The sequence below is a fragment of the Anolis carolinensis genome, unplaced genomic scaffold (genome assembly GCF_035594765.1).
Source record: "Anolis carolinensis isolate JA03-04 unplaced genomic scaffold, rAnoCar3.1.pri scaffold_17, whole genome shotgun sequence".
In the NCBI taxonomy this organism is placed as follows: domain Eukaryota; kingdom Metazoa; phylum Chordata; class Lepidosauria; order Squamata; family Dactyloidae; genus Anolis; species Anolis carolinensis.
The window spans coordinates 92,501-119,996 of record NW_026943827.1 but is presented as its reverse complement, the minus strand read 5'-3'; the positions used below and the strand labels follow the sequence as shown (position 1 = coordinate 119,996).

Sequence of the window (27,496 nt, the reverse complement as noted above, 5' to 3'; positions counted from 1 at the left end):
TTTATTTTACTATTTTTATTATATGATTTTATTGTATTGTATTTTTATTATAGTATAATTTTGTATTTTAATTATATTAATCTTTTCATTTATTTTTCATTTAATTTTTTATTTTATTTTATATTATATTGTATATTATTTTTGTTTTTAATTTTTTAATTATTTTTATATTACTTTATCATATTATATTTTATTATATTATAGTATAATTTTGTATTTTAATTATATTAATATTTTTATTTCTTTATTTTATATTTAATTATTTTATTTTATATCATTGTATATTATTTTGTTTTTAATTTATTTTATAATTTTTATTATGTCATTTTATTGTATTGCATTATAGTATAATTTTATATTTTAATTATCTTAATATTTTTATTTCTTTATTTTATATTTTAGTTTATTATTTTATTTTATATTATTGCATATTATTTTTGTTTTTAATTTATTATTTTTATTATATTATTTTATCATATTGAATTTTTATTATATTATAGTATAATTTTGTATTTTGATTATACAGTATTTTTATTTATTTTACATTTTAATTTATTATTTTATATTATATTGCATATTATTTTTGGTTTTAATTTATTTTATTCTTTTGTTCGTATTATATTTTTATTACATTATAGTATAATTTTGTATTTTGATTATACAGTATTTTTATTTATTTTACATTTTAATTTATTATTTTATATTATATTGCATATTATTTTTGGTTTTAATTTATTTTATTCTTTTGATCATATTATATTTTTATTACATTATAGTATAATTTTGTATTTTGATTATACAGTATTTTTATTTATTTTACATTTTAATCTATTGTTTTATATTATATTGCATATTATTTTTGGTTTTAATTTATTTTATTCTTTTGATCATATTATATTTTTATTACATTATAGTATAATTTTGTATTTTGATTATAAGTATTATATTTTTATTACATTATAGTATAATTTTGCATTTTAATTATATTAAAAATTTATTTCTTTATTTTATATTTTAATTTATTACTTTGTTTTATATTGTATATTATTTTTGTTTTCAATTTATTTTATTCTTTTTATTTATTTATTGCATATTATATTACATAGGAATTATTATTATTATTATTATTATTATGCCATAGATGTGGGTGAAATGTCAGGAGAGGATGCTTCTGGAATATTTAATATGATTAAGGCATATTATATTACATAGGAATTATTATTATTATTATTATTATTATTATTATTATTATTATTATTATTATTATTATGCCATAGATGTGGGTGAAATGTCAGGAGAGGATGCTTCTGGAATATTTAATATGATTAAGGCATATTATATTACATAGGAATTATTATTATTATTATTATTATTATTATTATTATTATTATGCCATAGATGTGGGTGAAATGTCAGGAGAGGATGCTTCTGGAATATTTAATATGATTAAGGCATATTATATTACATAGGAATTATTATTATTATTATTATTATTATTATTATTATTATTATTATTATTATGCCATAGATGTGGGTGAAATGTCAGGAGAGGATGCTTCTGGAATATTTAATATGATTAAGGCATATTATATTACATAGGAATTATTATTATTATTATTATTATTATTATTATTATTATTATTATGCCATAGATGTGGGTGAAATGTCAGGAGAGGATGCTTCTGGAATATTTAATATGATTAAGGCATATTATTATATTTCATAGGCATATTTATTATTGTCTCCTGTATCAATTTAATGATATAATGATATATAGTAATATTATACTATACTAATATGATAATACATTGTCTATACATGTCATATTAATAATAATATCATGATGTAATACAATGTAGTAATAATTATAATTCACTATTATCATTGTATATTTATATTACATGCAATATTACTAATAATATTGCGATATAGTTGTATAATATAATATATTGTATGTATATAGAAGGGCGGGATATAAATGTCGCAAATAAATAAATAAATAAAATAAATATTATATTATATTATATTATATTGACAGACTGGGCGGAGGTCCCGAAGCGCCTGAGCCTGGACAGCTCCTCCTCCTTGGAGTCTTTGGCCTCCTCCTCGGCCCCGCCCCCTCTGCCCTTGGCCCCGCCCCTCTGTCCGAGCGGTCATCTCGGCCCCTCCTCGGACGCCCTGTCCCTCTACAGCCTCAGCTCCGTCGCTTCGTCTGCCCGGAGGGCCAAAGACGAGGACGAAGACGAGGACGAGGAGGAGGAGGAGGAGGAGGAGGACCACTACGGCGGCTTCTCCATCGTGTCCAGCGAGGCCGTGACCTTCTCCCCCGGCCCCAACTCCCCCTTCCAGGCGGTCAAGAAGGCCCTCGAAACCGGCGGGTCCGCGGAGCGGCGATTGTCCGAAGGAAGCGCCTTCCGACGCCCGGCTTCTACTTTGACCCCCGAGAGGGGCGTCCAGGCACTGCTCAACCTCTCCCCCCGCCACGGGGCTGACCGCTTGACCGCCGCCTTGCCGTCCATCCGGCCCAATGGGCGCAACAGCCGTTTCCTGCCCCCCTCTGGGCGCCTCTTCCCGTCTCCCAAGTGCTGAACCAGCGCACGTGGACTGGGCGGCCTCTGGGATTCCGGAACACGCCAACCGGCGTTGAGGGGTCGGGTTATTCGGACCCTCAGGAGGGTCAAGGGGATTATTCGGACCCTAGTGGACGTTGCCCTCAAGAGGTCTTCACTGAAGATCAAAGGGTCAGACATTTGGGTCTTATGGTCAACTGCTTATGTGGTCGTGTTACGGGGTCTTATGGTTAAGAAGTCAAACAATTGGGTCTTAGGGTCATCTCTATGGATTATTCGGACCCTGGTGGACATTACGGTCAAGAGGTCATTTCAATGGGTCATCTCTATGGATTAATCGGAACCTGATGGACATTACGGTCAAGAGGTCTTCACTGAAGATCAAAGGGTCAGACATTTGGGTCTTATGGTCAACTGCTTATGTGGTCGTGTTACGGGGTCTTATGGTTAAGAAGTCAAACAATTGGGTCTTAGGGTCATCTCTATGGATTATTCGGACCCTGGTGGACATTACGGTCAAGAGGTCATTTCAATGGGTCATCTCTATGGATTAATCGGAACCTGATGGACATTACAGTCAAGAGGTCAATCAATGGGTCAATGGGTCATCTTTATGGATTATTCAGACCCCAATGGACATTATGGTCAAGAGGTCATTTCAATGGGTCAACAATATGGATAGTTTGGATGGTCAAGAGGTCATTTCAATGGGTTAATGGGTCATCTTTATGGATTATTCAGACCCCGATGGACATTATGGTCAAGAGGTCATTTCAATGGGTCAACAATATGGATAGTTTGGATGGTCAAGAGGTCATTTCAATGGGTCAATGGGTCATCTTTATGGATTATTCAGACCCTGATGGACATTATGGTCAAGAGGTCATTTCAATGGGTCAACACTATGGATAGTTTGGATGTTCAAGAGGTCATTTCAATGGGTTAATGGGTCATCTTTATGGATTATTCGGACCCTGGTGGACATTATGGTCAAGAGGTCATTTCAATGGGTCAATGGGTCATCTTTATGGATTATTCAGACCCCGATGGACATTATGGTCAAGAGGTCATTTCAATGTGTCAACAATATGGATAGTTTGGATGGTCAAGAGGTCATTTCAATGGGTTAATGGGTCATCTTTATGGATTATTCAGACCCCAATGGACATTATGGTCAAGAGGTCATTTCAATGGGTCATCTCTATGGATTAATCGGAACCTGATGGACATTACAGTCAAGAGGTCAATCAATGGGTTAATGGGTCATCTTTATGGATTATTCAGACCCCGATGGACATTATGGTCAAGAGGTCATTTCAATGGGTCAACAATATGGATAGTTTGGATGGTCAAGAGGTCATTTCAATGGGTCATCTTTATGGATTATTCAGACCCTGATGGACATTATGGTCAAGAGGTCATTTCAATGGGTCAACACTATGGATAGTTTGGATGTTCAAGAGGTCATTTCAATGGGTTAATGGGTCATCTCTATGGATTATTCAGACCCCAATGGACATTATGGTCAAGAGGTCATTTCAATGGGTCAACACTATGGATAGTTTGGATGTTCAAGAGGTCATTTCAATGGGTTAATGGGTCATCTTTATGGATTATTCAGACCCCGATGGACATTATGGTCAAGAGGTCATTTCAATGGGTCAATGGGTCATCTTTATGGATTATTCAGACCCCGATGGACATTATGGTCAAGAGGTCATTTCAATGTGTCAACAATATGGATAGTTTGGATGGTCAAGAGGTCATTTCAATGGGTTAATGGGTCATCTTTATGGATTATTCGGACCCTGGTGGATATTGTGGTCAAGTGGTCATTTCAATGGGTCAATAGGTCAGTGGTATGGATTGTTCAGATCCTGATGGACATTATGGTCAAGAGGTCATTTCAATGGATCAATGGGTCCTCTCTGTGGTTTATTCAGACCTTGATGGACATTATGGTCAAGGGTCAATCAGTGGGTCAATGGGTCATCTTTTTGGATTATTCGGACCCTGATGGACATTACAGTCAATAGGTCATTTCAGTGGGTGAATGGGTCATCTCTATGGATTTTTCAGACCCCAAAGGACATTCCCATCAAGAGGTCATTCCAGTTAAGTTCAAGAGGTCATTTGGTGACCCTCCCCCCAGTAAGGTCAAGTGGTCAAGAGGTCAGACCGTTGGGTCTTAAGGTCAACTCTGAATTACTCTGAAGGACATTACAGTCAATAGTTCATTTCAATTAAGGTCAAGAGATCATTCAGTGCCCTCATAAGGTTTAGTGGTCAGTCATGAGGTCAAGAGGTCAGATGATTGGGTCTTGTGGTCAACTCTCCGGATTATTCAGACCCTGATGGACATTACGCACAAGAGATCAGTTCACTTAAGGTCAAGAGGTCAATCAACAGGTCAAATTATTATGGTCAACCGGTCAAGGGGTTTTGTATTATGGGGTCTTATGGTCAACTCTGAATTATTCAGACTGATGGGCATTACAGTCAAGAGGTCATTTCACTCAAGGTCAAGCGGTCAATTAGTGGGTCAACTGGTCAAGGGGTCATATTGTGGTCAACGCTTCAAATCATTCAGACTCTGACAGATGTTATGCTCAAGAGGTCATTTCAGCTAAGGTTAAGAGGTCATTGATGAGGTCAAAGGGCCAGAACGTTTGAGTCTTATGGCCATCTCTATGGATTATTCAGATGCCAATGGACATTATGGTCAATCAGTCATTTCAGTTGAGAGGTCATTCGGTGAGGTTAAGTGGTCACTCATGAGGTCAAGAAGTCAGATGATTGGGTCTGAGGGTCAACTCAGACCCTGGTGGACATTACGGTCAAGAGGCCATTTGAATGAAGTCATTTGGTGACCCCCATAAGGTCAAGGGGTCAATGAACAGGTCAGACAATTTGGGGGTCAACAAAGGTCATGAGACCAATCTTGACCTTCATTGTGGTCATTCCGTCATATGACCAAGACATGAAGCTCAAGTGGTCAGTCAAGGGGTCAATCTTGACCTTCCTTGTGGTCATTCCTTCATATGACCAAGAAAATGAAGCTCAAGTGGTCAGTTGGGGTCAAGGGGTCAATCATGACCTTCCTTGGGGTCATTCCTTTGTATTACCGGGACATGAAGCTCAAGTGGTCAGTTGGGGTCAAGGGGTCAATCATGACCTTCCTTGTGGTCATTCCTTTGTATTACCGGGACATGAAGCTCAAGTGGTCAGTTGGGGTCAAGGGGTCAATCATGACCTTCCTTGTGGTCATTCCTTTGTATTACCGGGACATGAAGCTCAAGTGGTCAGTTGGGGTCAAGTGGTCAATCTTGACCTTCCTTGGGGTCATTCCTTTGTATTACCGGGACATGAAGCTCAAGTGGTCAGTTGGGGTCAAGGGGTCAATCATGACCTTCCTTGGGGTCATTCCTTTGTATTACCGGGACATGAAGCTCAAGTGGTCAGTTGGGGTCAAGGGGTCAATCATGACCTTCCTTGTGGTCATTCCTTTGTATTACCGGGACATGAAGCTCAAGTGGTCAGTTGGGGTCAAGGGGTCAATCATGACCTTCCTTGTGGTCATTCCTTTGTATTACCGGGACATGAAGCTCAAGTGGTCAGTTGGGGTCAAGGGGTCAATCATGACCTTCCTTGTGGTCATTCCTTTGTATTACCGGGACATGAAGCTCAAGTGGTCAGTTGGGGTCAAGTGGTCAATCTTGACCTTCCTTGGGGTCATTCCTTTGTATTACCGGGACATGAAGCTCAAGTGGTCAGTTGGGGTCAAGGGGTCAATCATGACCTTCCTTGGGGTCATTCCTTTGTATTACCGGGACATGAAGCTCAAGTGGTCAGTTGGGGTCAAGTGGTCAATCTTGACCTTCCTTGGGGTCATTCCTTTGTATTACCGGGACATGAAGCTCAAGTGGTCAGTTGGGGTCAAGGGGTCAATCTTGACCTTCCTTGGGGTCATTCCTTTGTATTACCGGGACATGAAGCTCAAGTGGTCAGTTGGGGTCAAGGGGTCAATCATGACCTTCCTTGGGGTCATTCCTTTGTATTACCGGGACATGAAGCTCAAGTGGTCAGTTGGGGTCAAGGGGTCAATCATGACCTTCCTTGGCGTCATTCCTTTGTATTACCGGGACATGAAGCTCAAGTGGTCAGTTGGGGTCAAGGGGTCAATCTTGACCTTCCTTGGCGTCATTCCTTTGTATTACCGGGACATGAAGCTCAAGTGGTCAGTTGGGGTCAAGGGGTCAATCATGACCTTCCTTGTGGTCATTTCTTTGTATGAAGCTCAAGCGGTCAGTTTAGTTGACCTTAAGGTCATTGGATGACCACTCAAATGGGGAAAACGCACACAAATATTATTATTATTCAGACACTAAGTTTTCGAGGGAGCGGTCAGTTGCCGGACCTTCAGATTTCGGAGGTCGAAAGATTAGCTATTTAATTAAGGGATGGACACAATTAACATTTTAATAGTTTTTCTGTTATCTGGACATTAAGGTTCGGAGGTCCAAAGTGGTATCGAATGGTCAGTGCTAATTAATAATACAATAATAATAATAATAGAGTCCCATCTATGCATCTCTCTCTCAGGACGGCTTCCCCTTTAAGTATTTAGGGGGCGTGGCCTATGCAAATGAGTTCTCCCATTACACCACAAATGCTTCCGTTTTCCTTTTACGGTGCTTATCGGAGTGTCCGGAAACACACAAATTATTTGTTGTTGTTTATTCTTGTTGTTTACTGTCGTCTTTTTTTACGAAACAAAAATTTGCATGTCTCGCCATAAGCAATAAAAGCATCGGTCGTAATGCCTTTGGATGGAAACCACGAGGGAAGGATTTTAATTTATTTGTTTGGGGAATATTTTTCTGTATTTGTTTCTGTCATTTAATACGGGAGAAATAATATTCATATTATGCAAATATCAATGTAATATGCGTATTATTTGCATTAATTAATTATAAATATGCATATTAATTATTTGGATGTTAATAATTCATATTGATTCAGGAAAATATGGAAAATTCATTTGGACAAAAATATGGAAAATTAGGAAAAATATGGGAAATTAATTCTGAAAAAAATGAAAAGTTAATTGGGAAAAGTGTGAAAAAATTGGGGGGAAATTAATTCAGAAACGTAGATGAAATTAATTAGGAAATATATGGGAAATAAATTTGGAAAAATATAGGAAATTAATTTGGGAAGAAATGGAAAATAAAATCAGAAAAAATATGGGAAATTAATTCAGGAAAAATGGAAAATTAGGAAAAATATGGGAAATTAATTCTGAAACAAATGGAAAATAAACTAGGGAAAATATGGGAAATTCAGAAAAAATGGGAAATTCAGAAAAAATGGGAAATAATTTGGGGGAGAATATAGGAAATTAATTTGGAAAAAATGGAAAATTGGGAAAAATATGGGAAAAATCAGGAAAAAAAAGGAAAAATGGGCAAAAATAAAAATATATGGGACATTTGGAAAAATGGAAAATAAATTTGGGAAAAAATGGAAAAAAATATGGAAGAATAAATTTTAAAAATATATAGAAAATTAATTTGGAAAATAGATTATTTGGGAGAAATATGGAAAATCAATTATGAAAAGAAATTCTTCCAATTATGGAAGAAAAAACTGATTAATTTGGAAAAATATTATAAATTTTAAAATATATAGAATACAGAAATAAATACAGAAAAATATGCAAAAAATACACAAATAAGTAGAGGAAAAATACACCAAAAATGCACAAATACACAAATACGAAAAAATTACACAAAAAAACACGCACGTCACTTCTTGTTTATGAAGTTGAAATATGCTTTTGTAAATGGATTATTATTATTATCTCTGTCTCTGCATTCAGTCTTTTTATATATATTTCCTTGTAAAAAGAATTTGATATTTTTATTGCTTAAAAAAAAGAAGAAAAAACACACCAAAAAAGGGCATTTTGGCCTCTTCCTTTGTGATTTCTGTGTCTTATTAAAAAAAAAGCATGAGATTTCTATCGTTTCTGCCTATTATTATTACTACTTACTTTTATTATTTTTATTAATATTTCATTCAGTTATTAATATATGAATATTTCAATATATTTTTTTATATTTTCATCATTAATAGTAATAATATATGTGCTATTGTTTTGTTAGGTTTATATTTAAATACATTTATTATTTCATTATTTTCATTATATTTTATTAAAATAATTTATTTATTTATTTATTTATTTTATTTCAAATATTTCTATCCCGCCCTTCTCACCCGGAGGGACTCAATTGGCAACAATTCGATGCCGATACATCATTAAAAACAACAACATATAAAAAATACAACCAATTAAATACAGTATCTATATATATAAAAGGCTCTTGGCATCACGGCAACTCACAAAACAGCAAAACCCAACGCCCACCAAACTCTAAAATTGGCAACACAATAAAAGAAAAGAAAAATAAATTCCTAATTAGAGGGAGAGGAATAATTGTTTTTATCCAGTTGCTGCCAGTTAGAAGGCTAAGCTCCGCCCACTTGGTCTCCTAGCAACCCACTCAGTCCAGGGGACTGTAATATTATTAGTAATATTATATGTAATATAGAATATATAATTAATATTATTATATGGTATTATTATTAGTGTTATATTGTGTTACATTATAATATTATTATCAATATTATATGTACATACAATATATTATATTATTAGCATCGCACAATATTAGCATTATATATTACTATATTGAACTATACCACTATACTGTAATATTATTAGTAATATTATATGTAATATAGAATATATAATTAATATTATTATATGGTATTATTATTAGTGTTATATTGTGTTACATTATAATATTATTATCAATATTATATGTAGATACAATATATTATATTATTAGCATCGCACAATATTAGCATTATATATTACTATATTGAACTATACCACTGTACTGTAATATTATTATTAATATTATACGTAATATAGAATATATAATTAATATTATTATATGGTATTATTATTAGTGTTATATTGTGTTACATTATAATATTATCAATATTATATGTGTATACAATATATTATATTATTAGCATAGCACAATATTAGCATTATATATTACTATATTGAACTATACCACTATACTGTAATATTATTAGTAATATTATATGTAATATAGAATATATAATTAATATTATTATATGGTATTATTAGTGTTATATTGTATTACATTATAATATTATTATCAATATTATATGTACATACAGTATATTATATTATTAGCATAGCACAATATTAGCATTATATATTACTATATTGAACTATACCACTGTACTGTAATATTATTATTAATATTATACGTAATATAGAATATATAATTAATATTATTATATGGTATTATTATTAGTGTTATATTGTGTTACATTATAATATTATTATCAATATTATATGTAGATACAATATATTATATTATTAGCATAGCATAATATTAGCATTATATATTACTATATTGAACTATACCACTATACTGTAATATTATATGTAATATATAACATATAATTAATATTATTATATGGCATTATTAATATTATATTGTATTACATTATAATATTATTATCAATATTATATGTACATACAATATATTATATTATTAGCATCACACAGTATTAGCATTAAATATTACTATATTGAACTATACCACTATACTGTAATATTATATGTAATATATATCATATAATTAATATTATTATATGGCATTATTAATATTATATTGTGGAGTCCAGATAATCCAGTTCAAAACATTATAAATCTATATCTATAAATGAGTGATGGCATCGCGGCGACGCACAAAACAACAAAACTACAGGCCCCCCAACCTCGAAATTTGACAACACAACCCATCATCCACGCCTCTAGGTTGATACAACAAAAAAGAAAAGAAAAATAAAGTTCTAATTAGAGAGAGAGAGGAATAATTGTTTTTATCCAGTTGCTGCCAGTTAGAAGGCTAAGCTCCGCCCACTTGGTCTCCTAGCAACCCACTCAGCCCAGGGGACCCTTGACCTTAACTACCACCAATTCCTCAATACTTTATTTCCCAGACCACCAGACTTCGCCACAGCAACGCGTGGCCGGGCACAGCTAGTCTATATATATAAAAGGCTTTTGGCATCACGGCAACTCACAAAACAACAAAACCCAACGCCCACCAAACTCTAAAATTGGCAACACAATCCATCATCCCTGCCTCCAGTAAGATACAACACAATCACACAAAAAATGTGTGTGGGAGTTCAAGTGTTTGAAAGTACTGCAAATCCCATCCTCCATGGCCCATCATCCCCCAAACGGCACCAGGACGTACATTGGGTCATAGGGGTTCTGTGTGCCAAGTTTGGTCCAGATCCGTCACTGGTGGGCATTGCAATAGTGTGTGGGAGTTCAAGTGTTTGAAAGTACTGCAAATCCCATCCTCCATGGCCCATCATCCCCCAAACGGCACCAGGACGTACAATGGGTCATAGGGGTTCTGTGTGCCAAGTTTGGTCCAGATCCGTCACTGGTGGGCATTGCAATAGTGTGTGGGAGTTCAAGTGTTTGAAAGTACTGCAAATCCCATCCTCCATGGCCCATCATCCCCCAAACGGCACCAGGACGTACAATGGGTCATAGGGGTTCTGTGTGCCAAGTTTGGTCCAGATCCGTCACTGGTGGGCATTGCAGTCGTCTGTGGGAGTTCAAGTGTTTGAAAGTACTGCAAATCCCATCCTCCATGGCCCATCATCCCCCAAACGGCACCAGGGCGTACATTGGGTCATAGGGGTTCTGTGTGCCAAGTTTGGTCCAGATCCATCACTGGTGGGCATTGCAATAGTGTGTGGGAGTTCAAGTGTTTGAAAGTACTGCAAATCCCATCCTCCATGGCCCATCATCCCCCAAACGGCACCAGGACGTACAATGGGTCATAGGGGTTCTGTGTGCCAAGTTTGGTCCAGATCCATCACTGGTGGGCATTGCAATAGTGTGTGGGAGTTCAAGTGTTTGAAAGTACTGCAAATCCCATCCTCCATGGCCCATCATCCCCCAAACGGCACCAGGACGTACATTGGGTCATAGGGGTTCTGTGTGCCAAGTTTGGTCCAGATCCGTCACTGGTGGGCATTGCAGTCGTCTGTGGGAGTTCAAGTGTTTGAAAGTACTGCAAATCCCATCCTCCATGGCCCATCATCCCCCAAACGGCACCAGGACGTACAATGGGTCATAGGGGTTCTGTGTGCCAAGTTTGGTCCAGATCCGTCACTGGTGGGCATTGCAGTCGTCTGTGGGAGTTCAAGTGTTTGAAAGTACTGCAAATCCCATCCTCCATGGCCCATCATCCCCCAAACGGCACCAGGACGTACAATGGGTCATAGGGGTTCTGTGTGCCAAGTTTGGTCCAGATCCGTCACTGGTGGGCATTGCAATAGTGTGTGGGAGTTCAAGTGTTTGAAAGTACTGCAAATCCCATCCTCCATGGCCCATCATCCCCCAAACGGCACCAGGACGTACAATGGGTCATAGGGGTTCTGTGTGCCAAGTTTGGTCCAGATCCGTCACTGGTGGGCATTGCAATAGTGTGTGGGAGTGAAAGTATTTGAAAGTACTGCAAATCCCATCCTCCATGGCCCATCATCCCCCAAACGGCACCAGGACGTACAATGGGTCATAGGGGTTCTGTGTGCCAAGTTTGGTCCAGATCCGTCACTGGTGGGCATTGCAGTCGTCTGTGGGAGTTCAAGTGTTTGAAAGTACTGCAAATCCCATCCTCCATGGCCCATCATCCCCCAAACGGCACCAGGACGTACAATGGGTCATAGGGGTTCTGTGTGCCAAGTTTGGTCCAGATCCGTCACTGGTGGGCATTGCAATAGTGTGTGGGAGTTCAAGTGTTTGAAAGTACTGCAAATCCCATCCTCCATGGCCCATCATCCCCCAAACGGCACCAGGACGTACAATGGGTCATAGGGGTTCTGTGTGCCAAGTTTGGTCCAGATCCGTCACTGGTGGGCATTGCAATAGTGTGTGGGAGTGAAAGTATTTGAAAGTACTGCAAATCCCATCCTCCATGGCCCATCATCCCCCAAACGGCACCAGGACGTACAATGGGTCATAGGGGTTCTGTGTGCCAAGTTTGGTCCAGATCCGTCACTGGTGGGCATTGCAGTCGTCTGTGGGAGTTCAAGTGTTTGAAAGTACTGCAAATCCCATCCTCCATGGCCCATCATCCCCCAAACGGCACCAGGACGTACAATGGGTCATAGGGGTTCTGTGTGCCAAGTTTGGTCCAGATCCGTCACTGGTGGGCATTGCAATAGTGTGTGGGAGTTCAAGTGTTTGAAAGTACTGCAAATCCCATCCTCCATGGCCCATCATCCCCCAAACGGCACCAGGACGTACAATGGGTCATAGGGGTTCTGTGTGCCAAGTTTGGTCCAGATCCGTCACTGGTGGGCATTGCAATAGTGTGTGGGAGTTCAAGTGTTTGAAAGTACTGCAAATCCCATCCTCCATGGCCCATCATCCCCCAAACGGCACCAGGACGTACAATGGGTCATAGGGGTTCTGTGTGCCAAGTTTGGTCCAGATCCGTCACTGGTGGGCATTGCAATAGTGTGTGGGAGTGAAAGTATTTGAAAGTACTGCAAATCCCATCCTCCATGGCCCATCATCCCCCAAACGGCACCAGGACGTACAATGGGTCATAGGGGTTCTGTGTGCCAAGTTTGGTCCAGATCCGTCACTGGTGGGCATTGCAATAGTGTGTGGGAGTTCAAGTGTTTGAAAGTACTGCAAATCCCATCCTCCATGGCCCATCATCCCCCAAACGGCACCAGGACGTACAATGGGTCATAGGGGTTCTGTGTGCCAAGTTTGGTCCAGATCCGTCACTGGTGGGCATTGCAATAGTGTGTGGGAGTTCAAGTATTTGAAAGTACTGCAAATCCCATCCTCCATGGCCCATCATCCCCAAACGGCACCAGGACGTACAATGGGTCATAGGGGTTCTGTGTGCCAAGTTTGGTCCAGATCCGTCACTGGTGGGCATTGCAATAGTGTGTGGGAGTTCAAGTGTTTGAAAGTACTGCAAATCCCATCCTCCATGGCCCATCATCCCCAAACGGCACCAGGACGTACAATGGGTCATAGGGGTTCTGTGTGCCAAGTTTGGTCCAGATCCGTCACTGGTGGGCATTGCAATAGTGTGTGGGAGTTCAAGTGTTTGAAAGTACTGCAAATCCCATCCTCCATGGCCCATCATCCCCCAAACGGCACCAGGACGTACAATGGGTCATAGGGGTTCTGTGTGCCAAGTTTGGTCCATGTCAGTGATTCCTGGTGGTTACAGTGGCTTGTGGAAGTGGCGGCCAATCAGAAAGTTGCCACATACAAACATACAAACATTCACTTTTATTATTTTTTATATATATATATATATATATATATATATATATATATATATATATATATATATATATATGATATAGATTGTATTATATTGTATCAACCTAGAGGCGTGGATGATGGGTTGTGTCGTCAAATTTCGAGGTGGTTTTGTGCGTCGCCGTGATGCCATCACTCTTTTATATATATATATAGATTGTATTCTATATATATATAAAAGGCTTTTGGCATCACGGCAACTCACAAAACAACAAAACCCAACACCCACCAAACTCTAAAAATTGGCAACACAATCCATCATCCCTGCCTCCAGTGAGATACAACACAATCACACAAAAAATACAATCACAACACCCCCCAAAAAAAGGCCAAAACCCACAACAGGCCATGTGCCATGCTTTCTATATTTTGTAATATATATATATATATATATATATATATATATATATATATATGATATAGATTGTATTATATTGTATCAACCTAGAGGCGTGGATGATGGGTTGTGTCGTCAAATTTCGAGGTTGTTTTGTGCGTTGCCGTGATGCCATCACTCTTTTATATATATAGATCAGGGGTCCCCAAACTAATAATATTATAATGTAATACAATATAACACTAATAATAATACCATATAATAATATTAATTATATATCCTATATTACATATAATATTACTAATAATATTACAGTATAGTGGTATAGTTCAATAAAGTAATATATAATGCTAATATTGTGCTATGCTAATAATATAATATATTGTATGTACATATAATATTGATAATAATATTATAATGTTATACAATATAACACTAATAATACCATATAATATTATTAATTATATATTCTATATTACATATAATATTACTAATAATATTACAGTATAGTGGTATAGTTCAATATAGTAATATATAATGCTAATATTGTGCGATGCTAATAATATAATATATTGTATGTACATATAATATTGATAATAATATTATAATGTTATACAATATAACACTAATAATAATACCATATAATATTATTAATTATATATTCTATATTACATATAATATTACTAATAATATTACAGTACAGTGGTATAGTTCAATATAGTAATATATAATGCTAATATTGTGCGATGCTAATAATATAATATATTGTATGTACATATCATATTGATAATAATATTATAATGTTATACAATATAACACTAATAATACCATATAATAATATTAATTATATGTTATATATTACATATAATATTACAGTATAGTGGTATAGTTCAATATAGTAATATTTAATGCTAATATTGTGCTATGCTAATAATATATATAGTTTTGTTGTTTTGTGCGTCGCCGTGATGCCATCACTCTTTTATATATATAGATGTAATATATAATATATAAATATATATAGTTTTGTTGTTTTGTGAATTGCCGTGATGCCATCACTCTTTTATATATATAGATGTAATACATAATATATAATTAATATTATTATATGGTATTACTATTAGTATTATATTGTATAACATATTAAAATGTATCATTTTAGGCTAGGGAAATCTTGTGCAATATATTTAGGCCCAGAAATCAGCAGTAGTCCAATGTAATTACTCAAAAACCTGCCGATTATTAAATTATTTTTATAAAATAAAATTATAAAAATTATTTTTTATTGTTTTATTTGTATTTATTTTTTATTCTTTTATTAACACTGGGCTGAGTGGGTTGCTAGGAGACCAAGTGGGCGGAGCTTAGCCTTCTAAGTGGCAGCAATTGGATAAAAACAATTATTCCTCTCCCTCTAATTAGGAATTTATTTTTCTTTTCTTTTTGTTGTATCAACCTAGAGGCATGGATGAGGGGTTGTGATGTCAATTTTCGAGGTTGTGGGGTGTTTACTTTTGTTGTTTTGTGCGCTGCCGTGATGCCATCACTCTTTTATATATATATTATTAAATTATATATAATATAATAATAAAATAAAATATTGAAAGAATATAATGAAAATAATATAGTGTAGTAAAATAACAGAAAATAAATTATGGAACATAATAGTAACATCATTAATATAATAAATATATAATAATACAGTAATATAATAATATAATATAAGATAGTAATATAACAATATTACTTTATTGAACTATACCACTATACCGTAATATTATATGTAATATATAACATATAATTAATATTATTATATGGTATTATTAGTATATTGTATTACATTATAATATTATTATCAATATTATATGTGCATACAATATATTATATTATTAGCATAGCACAATATTAGCATTATATATTACTATATTGAACTATACCACTATACTGTAATATTATTAGTAATATTATATGTAATATATAATATATAATTAATATTATTATATGGTATTATTATTAGTGTTATATTGTATAACATTATAATATTATTATCAATATGATATGTATATACAATATATTATATTATTAGCATAACACAATATTAGCATTGTATATTACTTTATTGAACTATACCACTATACTGTAATATTATATGAAATATATGTCATATAATTAATATTATTATATGGTATTATTATTAGTGTTATATTGTATTACGTTATAATATTATTATCAATATTATATGTACATACAATATATTATATTATTAGCATAACACAATATTAGCATTATATATTACTATATTGAACTATACCACTATACTGTAATATTATTAGTAATATATATCATATAATTAATATTATATGGCATTATTAATATTATATTCTTTCAATATTTTATTGTATTATTATATTATATATAATTTAATAATATATATATATATATATATATATATATATATATATATAATCTAATTTTGTTATATTATTTTATATTTTGCCTCAATGTTATTTTTATTTTATTCTATTCAATATTCTATTCAATATTTTATTTTATTCACTATATTATAATGTATTTATTATGTATTTTACTTCATTGTATTTATTGTTATATTATTATATTAATTATTATTATTTATATTTACATTTTATTTGTCATAAATTAAATAATATATAATTTTTGTATTATTTTATTAATATATAAATATGTTTTATTTTATAATATAATATAAATAATAATATGAATATTATGTTTAAGTACTTTCTTAATGTATTAATTTTTTATATTACTATTTTATTCATTATAATATTTTAATTTTTTATTTTATCTATTCTTATAATATGAATAATAATATGAACATTAGAATATGTTTATTTTCTTCATGTATTAATTAATTTATTATTATATTACTATTTTATTCATTATATTTTATTTTATTATATTTTTCTTATACAGTTATTAATTTTTTTATCTATATGAATATGAATATTATATGTTTTAATTATTTTCTTAATGTATTAATTAATTTATTTTTATATTACTATTCTATTCATTATAATATTATTTTATAATTTCTTATATTTTATTATATAGTTATTTATTTTTTTAATTTTTATTATTTATTTATTATTTATTTATTATTATTTATTTTTTATTTTATCTATTCTTATAATATGAATAATATGAATATTGTATGTTTTAATTATTTTCTTGTATTAATTCAATTTTTTATATTATTTTATCATTCTATTACATTTATTATTATTTATTTTTTATTTTATCTATTCTTATAATATGAATAATATGAATATTGTATGTTTTAATTATTTTCTTGTATTAATTCAATTTTTTATATTATTTTATCATTCTATTACATTTATTATTATTTATTTTTTATTTTATCTATTCTTATAATATGAATAATATGAATATTGTATGTTTTAATTATTTCCTTGTATTAATTTAATTTTTTATATTATTTTATCATTCTATTACATTTATTATTATTTATTTTTTATTTTATCTATTCTTATAATATGAATAATATGAATATTGTATGTTTTAATTATTTTCTTGTATTAATTTAATTTTTTATATTATTTTATCATTCCTATTACATTGTTTAATTATTTTATAATGTATTACATATTATTATTATTGTCCATTTCTGTTGCGGAACCAAAATCCTCCGTTCGCGTTGCCGGGGGAACTATTAACAATTTAAACTTCATTTCCGGCGGAAAACCAGCCGTATGACCCTCTTTTTTACGTTTTTTTCCGGTGCGGAACTAAATATCGCATTGGTGTTTCTGTGGGGAAGGTAAACAACGCCGCACGGGGCCTGTATTTAGGCTTGAAACGCCTCACTTCCGGTGCGAACAGGAAGTTTAGGCCGCACTCAAGATGGCGGAATCCCTTCGTGAAGAAAAAGGTCTTTCCCTTACTCGTCTCTGATTGGCTGTTTCCAGGAAGGAGGCGGGGAACAGGAAGTTTAGGCCGCACTCAAGATGGCGGAATCCCTTCGTGAAGAAAAAGGTTCTTTCCCTTACTCGTCTCTGATTGGCTGTTTCCAGGAAGGAGGCGGGCCGATGTCTCGATCATCGCCGCGCGATTGGTTTTTCCCCAAAAGAGGCGTGGTTTTTCCCTTCTGACGTCACGCTCCTTGACACGCCCTTCGCGGAAGTGTGGCTCTCCGCCGGCCCGCGCATGCGCAGTGCCTTTCTCCCCTCAGCTCGCCTCGGAAGATGGTGCTCGTCAAGGAATTGTGAGATTTCGTCGATCAATTAGTATCGATTACTATGATTAGATCTGTTAATTAGTCGTCTTACTGATCCAATGGTCTTAATACGTATCTGTATATGTGTATATGATACTATAATTACTGTCTTGGCTTTCTCGTAGCATTCTCTCCTGACGTTTCGCCTGCTATTATGATATTGTTATACCTTTGGGTTTTCTTTCTGGCAGCAGCATTCCCTCCTGACGTTTCGCCTTGCGTCTGTTGAATGGCCTAATAATATATTATTATTATTATTATTATTATTATAATATTTGTTATTTATTATATTATATTATTATTATATGTTGGGTTTCCTGGCTGGTAGCATTCTCTCCTGACATTCCTCCTACACCTGTTGAATGGCCTTACGGCTTCAAAGCCTGGCAGCTGCTATTATTATTATAGTGTTATATTATTATTATTATTATTACTATTATATATTTTATTATTATATTAGTATATTATTAGATATTATTATATTAATATATTATTAGATATTATTATGTTAATATATTATATTATATGATAATATTATTAGTATATTAGTATATTATATTAGTGTATATTATATATTTTATTATTTCTATATTATTAGATATTATAATGTTATTTTATTAGTAATATTAGATATTATTATATTAGTATATTATCTTATTAGATATTATATTATTAGATATTATTATATTAATATATTATTAGATATTATTATGTTTATATATTATATTATTAGATAATATTATTAGTATATTAGTATATTATATTAGTGTATTATATTATATATTTTATTATTTGTATATTATTAGATATTATAATGTTATTTTGTTAGTAATATTAGATATTATTATATTAGTATATTATATTATTAGATATTATATTATTAGATATTATTATATTAATATATTATTAGATATTATTATGTTAATATATTATATTATTAGATAATATTATTAGTATATTAGTATATTATATTAGTGTATTATATTATATATTTTATTATTTGTATATTATTAGATATTATAATGTTATTTTATTAGTAATATTAGATATTATTATATTAGTATTATTAGATATTAGTATATTATATTATTAGATAATATTATTAGTATATTAGTAATATTAGATATTATTATATTAGTATATTATATTATTAGATATTATATTATTAGATATTATTATATTAATATATTATATTATTAGATAATATTATTAGTATATTAGTATATTATATTAGTGTATTATATTATATATTTTATTATTTGTATACTATTAGATATTATAATGTTATTTTATTAGTAATATTAGATATTATTATATTAGTATATTATATTATTAGATATTATATTATTAGATATTATTATATTAATATATTATTAGATATTATTATGTTAATATATTATATTATTAGATAATATTATTAGTATATTAGTATATTAGTGTATTATATATTTTATTATTTGTATATTATTAGATATTATAATGTTATTTTATTAGTAATATTAGATATTATTATATTAGTATATTATATTATTAGATATTATATTATTAGATATTATTATATTAATATATTATTAGATATTATTATGTTAATATATTATATTATTAGATAATATTATTAGTATATTAGTATATTATATTAGTGTATTATATTATATATTTTATTATTTGTATATTATTAGATATTATAATGTTATTTTATTAGTAATATTAGATATTATTATATTAGTATTATTAGATATTAGTATATTATATTATTAGATAATATTATTAGTATATTAGTATATTATATTAGTGTATTATATATTTTATTATTTGTATATTATATTATTAGATATAATGTTATTTTATTAGTAATATTAGATATTATTATATTATTATATTATATTAGATATTATTATAATGTTATTTTATTATATTAGTATTATTAGATATTGGTATATTATATTATTAGATAATATTATTAGTATATTAGTATATTATATTAGTGTATTATATATTTTATTATTAGTATATTATATTATTAGAAAATATTACTAGTATATTAATAAGTGTATTACATTATATATTTTATTATTAGTATATTATATTATTAGAAAATATTACTAGTATATTAATAAGTGTATTATATTATATATTTTATTATTAGTATATTAGATATTATTATAATGTTATTTTATTATATTAGTAATATTAGATATTATTATATTAGTATATTATATTATTAGATATTATTATAATGTTATTTTATTATATTAGTATTATTAGATATTAGTATATTATATTATTAGATAATATTATTAGTATATTAGTATATTAGTGTATTATATTATATATTTTATTATTAGTATATTATATTATTAGATAATATTACTAGTATATTAATAAGTGTATTACATTATATATTTTATTATTAGTATATTATATTATTAGATATTATAATGTTATTTTATTATATTAGTAATATTAGATATTATTATGTTAGTATATTTTTAGATATTATTATATTAGTATTGTATAGATATTATTATATTAGTATATATTGTATTATTAGATATTATTATTAATATATTATATTAGTATATTATATTAGCATACTATATTAGATATTATTATTAGTATATTATATTATTAGATATTATGTTATTTTATTATATTAGTAATATTATTATGTTAGTATATTATTATTATATTTTTATTATATTGGGTTGGTTTCTGGCAGCATTCTCTCCTGACGTTTCACCTTGCGACTGTTGAATAGCCTCGCAACTTACATCTAATTATATTAGTATACTGTATTATATATTATTATATTAGTATATTATATTATTAGATATTTTTATTATATTTATATGATGTATTATTATATATTATATCATTATATTATTTTTATTTTCCGTTATATTATTATCCATTATTATACATCCTCATCTTTATTATTTTATTGTTATTATTATTATTTTATTATATTTATATGATGCATTATTGTATATTATATCATATTATTGTATTATCCTTACTTTCTGTTATATTATTATACGTCATTATTATTATTTTTGATATTATTATTATGTTAGTATATTATATTATTAGATATTATTATGTTAGTATATTAGTATATTATATTATATTATTATATTGGGTTGCTGCCTGGCAGAATTCCCTCCTGACATTCCTCCTTGCTTCTGTTGAATGGCCTTGCAGCTTCAAAGCCTGGCTGCTGCTATTATTATTGTTGTATTACTATTATTATTTACTATATATATGTGTGTGTATTATTATTATTATTATTATTTACTATATATGTGTGTATTATTATTATTTACTATATGTATGTATGTGTGTGCATTATTACTATTGTTACTATTTCCATTATTATTATTATTATTAATAATATTATTATTATTATTTACTATATATATGTTTATGTATTATTATTGGGTTACTATTTCCATTATTATTATTATTATTATTATTATTATTATTATTTATTATATATGTGTGTATTATTATTATTATTCTCTCTATATATGTGTGTATATTATTGTGTTACTATTTCCATTATTATTATTATTATTATTATTATTATTATTATTATTATTATTTACTATATATGTGTGTGTATTATTATTGTGTTGCTGTTTCCATTATTAACATATTATTATTATTATTTACTATATATGTGTGTGTATTATTATTGTGTTGCTGTTTCCATTATTATAATATTATTGTTATTATTTATTATATATATGTGTATATTATTATTGTGTTACTATTTCTATTATTATTATTTACTATATATGTGTGTTTGTGATTATTATTATTTACTATATATATGTGTGTGTATTATTATTATTATTGTGTTATTATTGTTATTTTTATTAATTAATTATAGTCATTCCGTTTTGTTTTTAGTCGCATTATTGTTATAATATTGTTTTTATTGCATTATTATTATTGTTACTATTTCCATTATTATTATTATTTACTATATATATGTTTATGTATTATTATTGGGTTACTATTTCCATTATTATTATTATTATTATTATTATTATTATTATTATTTATTATATATGTGTGTATTATTATTATTATTATTAATCAACTCTCTATATATGTGTGTGTATTATTGTGTTACTATTTCCATTATTATTATTATTATTTACTATATATGTGTGTGTATTATTATTGTGTTGCTGTTTCCATTATTATCATATTATTATTATTATTTACTATATATGTGTGTGTATTATTATTGTGTTGCTGTTACCATTATTATATTATTATTATTATTATTATTATTATTTATATATATGTGTATATTATTATTGTGTTACTATTTCCATTATTATTATTATTATTATTATTATTTACTATATATATGTGTGTGTATTATTATTATTATTGTGTTATTATTGTTATTGTTATTAATTAATTATAGTCATTCCGTTTTGTTTTTAGTCGCGTGGTGCTGCCTTGCTCCGTCCAAGAGGTATGTTCCTTCCTTGATCGATCAATATAATTAATCGTTAAATTAATAGTAATTTATTTATTTATCGTGTCCGAATCCAATTGAGGTTGGGTTGACCATGGATTCAATGACGTTGACCACGGACTCGATGGAATGACTCTTGGGCTGACCCTTGACTCAATGACGTTGACCATTGACTCAATGACATTGACCAATGACTCAATGAGATTGGCCATTGGGTTGACCATTGACTGAATGATGTTGACCAATGACTCAATGAGATTGGCTGTTGGGTTGACCATTGACTGAATGATGTTGACCAATGACTCAATGAGATTGGCCATTGGGTTGACCATTGACTGAATGATGTTGACCAATGACTCAATGAGATTGGCTGTTGGGTTGACCATTGACTCAATGACATTGACTGTTGACTCAATGACATTGACCATTGGGTTGGCCATTGACTCAATGAGATTGACCATTGCATTGACTATTTACTCAATGATGTTGACCAATGACTCAATGACGTTGACCATTGACTCAATGAGATTGACCATTGACTCAGTGAGATTAACCATTGCATTGACTATTTACTCAATGATGTTGACCATTGCCTCAATGATGTTGACCATTGCCTCAATGACGTTGACCATTGACTCAATGACGTTGACCATTGACTCAATGACGTTGAACATTGCCTCAATGAAGTTGACCATTGCCTCAATGAAGTTGACCATTGACTCAATGACGTTGACCATTGACTCAATGACGTTGACCATTGACTCAATGACGTTGACCATTGACTCAATGACGTTGACCATTGACTCAATGACGTTGACCATTGCCTCAATGAAGTTGACCATTGACTCAATGACGTTGACCATTGCCTCAATGACGTTGACCATTGACTCAATGACGTTGACCATTGACTCAATGACGTTGACCATTGACTCAATGACGTTGACCATTGACTCAATGACGTTGACCATTGACTCAATGAGATTGACCATTGCATTGACTATTTACTCAATGATGTTGACCATTGACTCAGTGACGTTGACCAATGACTCAATGAGATTGACCATTGGGTTGACCATTGACTCAATGACGTTGACCATTGCCTCAATGATGTTGACCGTTGACTCAATGATGTTGACCAATGACTCAATGAGATTGACCATTGCATTGACTATTTACTCAATGATGTTGACCATTTACTCAATGATGTTGACCATTGACTCAATGAGATTGACCATTGCATTGACTATTTACTCAATGATGTTGACCATTGACTCAATGAGATTGACCATTGCATTGACTATTTACTCAATGATGTTGACCAATGACTCAATGAGATTGACCATTGGGTTGACCATTGACTCAATGACGTTGACCAATGACTCAATGAGATTGACCATTGGGTTGACCATTGACTCAATGACGTTGACCATTGACTCAATGACGTTGACCATTGACTCAATGACGTTGACCATTGACTCAATGACGTTGACCATTGACTCAATGACGTTGACCATTGCCTCAATGAAGTTGACCATTGACTCAATGACGTTGACCATTGCCTCAATGACGTTGACCGTTGACTCAATGACGTTGACCATTGACTCAATGACGTTGAACATTGCCTCAATGATGTTGACCATTGCCTCAATGAAGTTGACCATTGACTCAATGACGTTGACCATTGACTCAATGACGTTGACCATTGACTCAATGACGTTGACCATTGACTCAATGACGTTGACCATTGCCTCAATGAAGTTGACCATTGACTCAATGACGTTGACCATTGACTCAATGACGTTGACCATTGACTCAATGACGTTGACCATTGACTCAATGACGTTGACCATTGACTCAATGACGTTGAACATTGCCTCAATGAAGTTGACCATTGCCTCAATGAAGTTGACCATTGACTCAATGACGTTGACCATTGACTCAATGACGTTGACCATTGACTCAATGACGTTGACCATTGACTCAATGACGTTGACCATTGACTCAATGACGTTGACCATTGCCTCAATGAAGTTGACCATTGACTCAATGACGTTGACCATTGCCTCAATGAAGTTGACCATTGACTCAATGACGTTGACCATTGACTCAATGAGATTGACCATTGACTCAATGACGTTGACCATTGACTCAATGAGATTGACCATTGCATTGACTATTTACTCAATGATGTTGACCATTGACTCAGTGACGTTGACCAATGACTCAATGAGATTGACCATTGGGTTGACCATTGACTCAATGACGTTGACCATTGCCTCAATGATGTTGACCGTTGACTCAATGATGTTGACCAATGACTCAATGAGATTGACCATTGCATTGACTATTTACTCAATGATGTTGACCATTTACTCAATGATGTTGACCATTGACTCAATGAGATTGACCATTGCATTGACTATTTACTCAATGATGTTGACCATTGACTCAATGAGATTGACCATTGCATTGACTATTTACTCAATGATGTTGACCATTGACTCAATGAGATTGACCATTGCATTGACTATTTACTCAATGATGTTGACCATTTACTCAATGATGTTGACCATTGACTCAATGAGATTGACCATTGCATTGACTATTTACTCAATGATGTTGACCATTGACTCAATGAGATTGACCATTGCATTGACTATTTACTCAATGATGTTGACCATTGACTCAATGAGATTGACCATTGCATTGACTATTTACTCAATGATGTTGACCAATGACTCAATGAGATTGACCATTGGGTTGACCATTGACTCAATGACGTTGACCAATGACTCAATGACATTGACCATTGGGTTGACCATTGACTCAATGACGTTGACCAATGACTCAATGACATTGACCATTGGGTTGACCATTGACTCAATGACATTGACCATTGGGTTGACCAATGACTCAATGACGTTGACCAATGACTCAATGACATTGACCATTGGGTTGACCATTGACTCAATGAGATTGAACATTGCCTCAACGACGTTGACCAATGACTCAATGACGTTGACCGTTGGGTTGGCCATTGACCCAGTGGGATTCACTCTTGGGTTGTTTACCTGTTTGTTTCCTTGTTTGTGTTGACAGTACCAGGTGGGCCAGCTGTACTCGGTGGCGGAGGCCAGCAAGAACGAGACGGGCGGCGGGGAGGGCATCCAGGTCTTGACGAACGAGCCCTACGAGAACGACGGGGAGAAAGGGCAGTTCACACACAAGATCTACCACCTCAAGAGGTATTATTATATATTATTTGATATTTAATTATTATATTTTTATTTATTGTTGTTATTATTTTATTATATTTATATGATGTATTATTATATATTATATAATATTATTACATTATCCTTATTTTCTGTTATATTATCAGTTATTTTGCATTATTATTATTATTTATTGTTATTATTACTTTATTAAATTTATATGATGTATTATTATTATTTTATTATATTTATATATTATATATTATAATGTATTATTATCCTTTCCGTTATTACTTTGCCGTTATTACTTTATTAAATTTATATGATGTATTATTATTATTTTATTATATTTATATATTATATATTATATTGTATTATTATCCTTTCCGTTATTACTTTGCATCATTATTATTTATTATTGTTATTATTCCGTTATTACTTTGCATCATTATTATTATTTATTATTTCCGTTATTACTTTGCATCATTATTATTTATTATTGTTATTATTATATTTATATAATGTATTTTATATATATTATATCACATTATATCATCCTTACTTTCCGTTATATTATTAATATCCATTATTGTGCATCATCATTATTTATTATTATTATTATTTGATTATATTTATATATTATATATTATATTAATATATTGTCCTTATTTTCCATTATATTATTATCCATTATTATGCATAATCATTATTATTTATTATTGTTATTATTTTACTATATTTATATATTAGTATATTATATTATTACACTATCCTTACTTTCCGTTATATTATTATCCATTAATATGCATCATTATTATTGTTATTATTATTAATATCTTATTTACATTTATATGATGTATTATATATTATATCATATTATCCTTACTTTCCATTATATTATTATCCATTATTATGCATAATCATTATTATTTATTATTGTTTTTATTATTATTTTATTTATATATTATATATTATATTAATATATTGTCCTTATTTTCCATTATATTATTATCCATTATTATGCATAATCATTATTATTTATTATTGTTATTATTTTACTATATTTATATGACGTATTAGTATATTATATTATTACACTATCCTTACTTTCCGTT

General features: G+C 30.8%; 2 protein-coding genes across 2 annotated transcripts in view; both read left to right on the top strand.

Annotated features, from left to right (window-relative positions):
* The window catches only part of LOC134294603 (tetratricopeptide repeat protein 28-like), a 103,867-nt gene extending 99,523 nt beyond the window's left edge, over positions 1-4,344 (top strand). Inside the window, 3 exon segments of the mRNA XM_062966176.1 lie at positions 2,039-3,337; positions 3,384-3,498; positions 3,568-4,344. Of these exon segments, the coding sequence (XP_062822246.1) occupies positions 2,039-2,589 (551 nt within the window). The 3' untranslated portion in view covers positions 2,590-3,337; positions 3,384-3,498; positions 3,568-4,344.
* A 14,191-nt stretch (positions 4,345-18,535) lies between these two features.
* The window catches only part of LOC134294553 (phosphatidylinositol transfer protein beta isoform), a 40,087-nt gene continuing 31,126 nt past the window's right edge, over positions 18,536-27,496 (top strand). Inside the window, exons 1-3 of the mRNA XM_062966088.1 lie at positions 18,536-18,659; positions 23,133-23,163; positions 26,266-26,411. Of these exons, the coding sequence (XP_062822158.1) occupies positions 18,640-18,659; positions 23,133-23,163; positions 26,266-26,411 (197 nt within the window). The 5' untranslated portion in view covers positions 18,536-18,639. The remainder of the gene's footprint in view (positions 18,660-23,132; positions 23,164-26,265; positions 26,412-27,496) is intronic.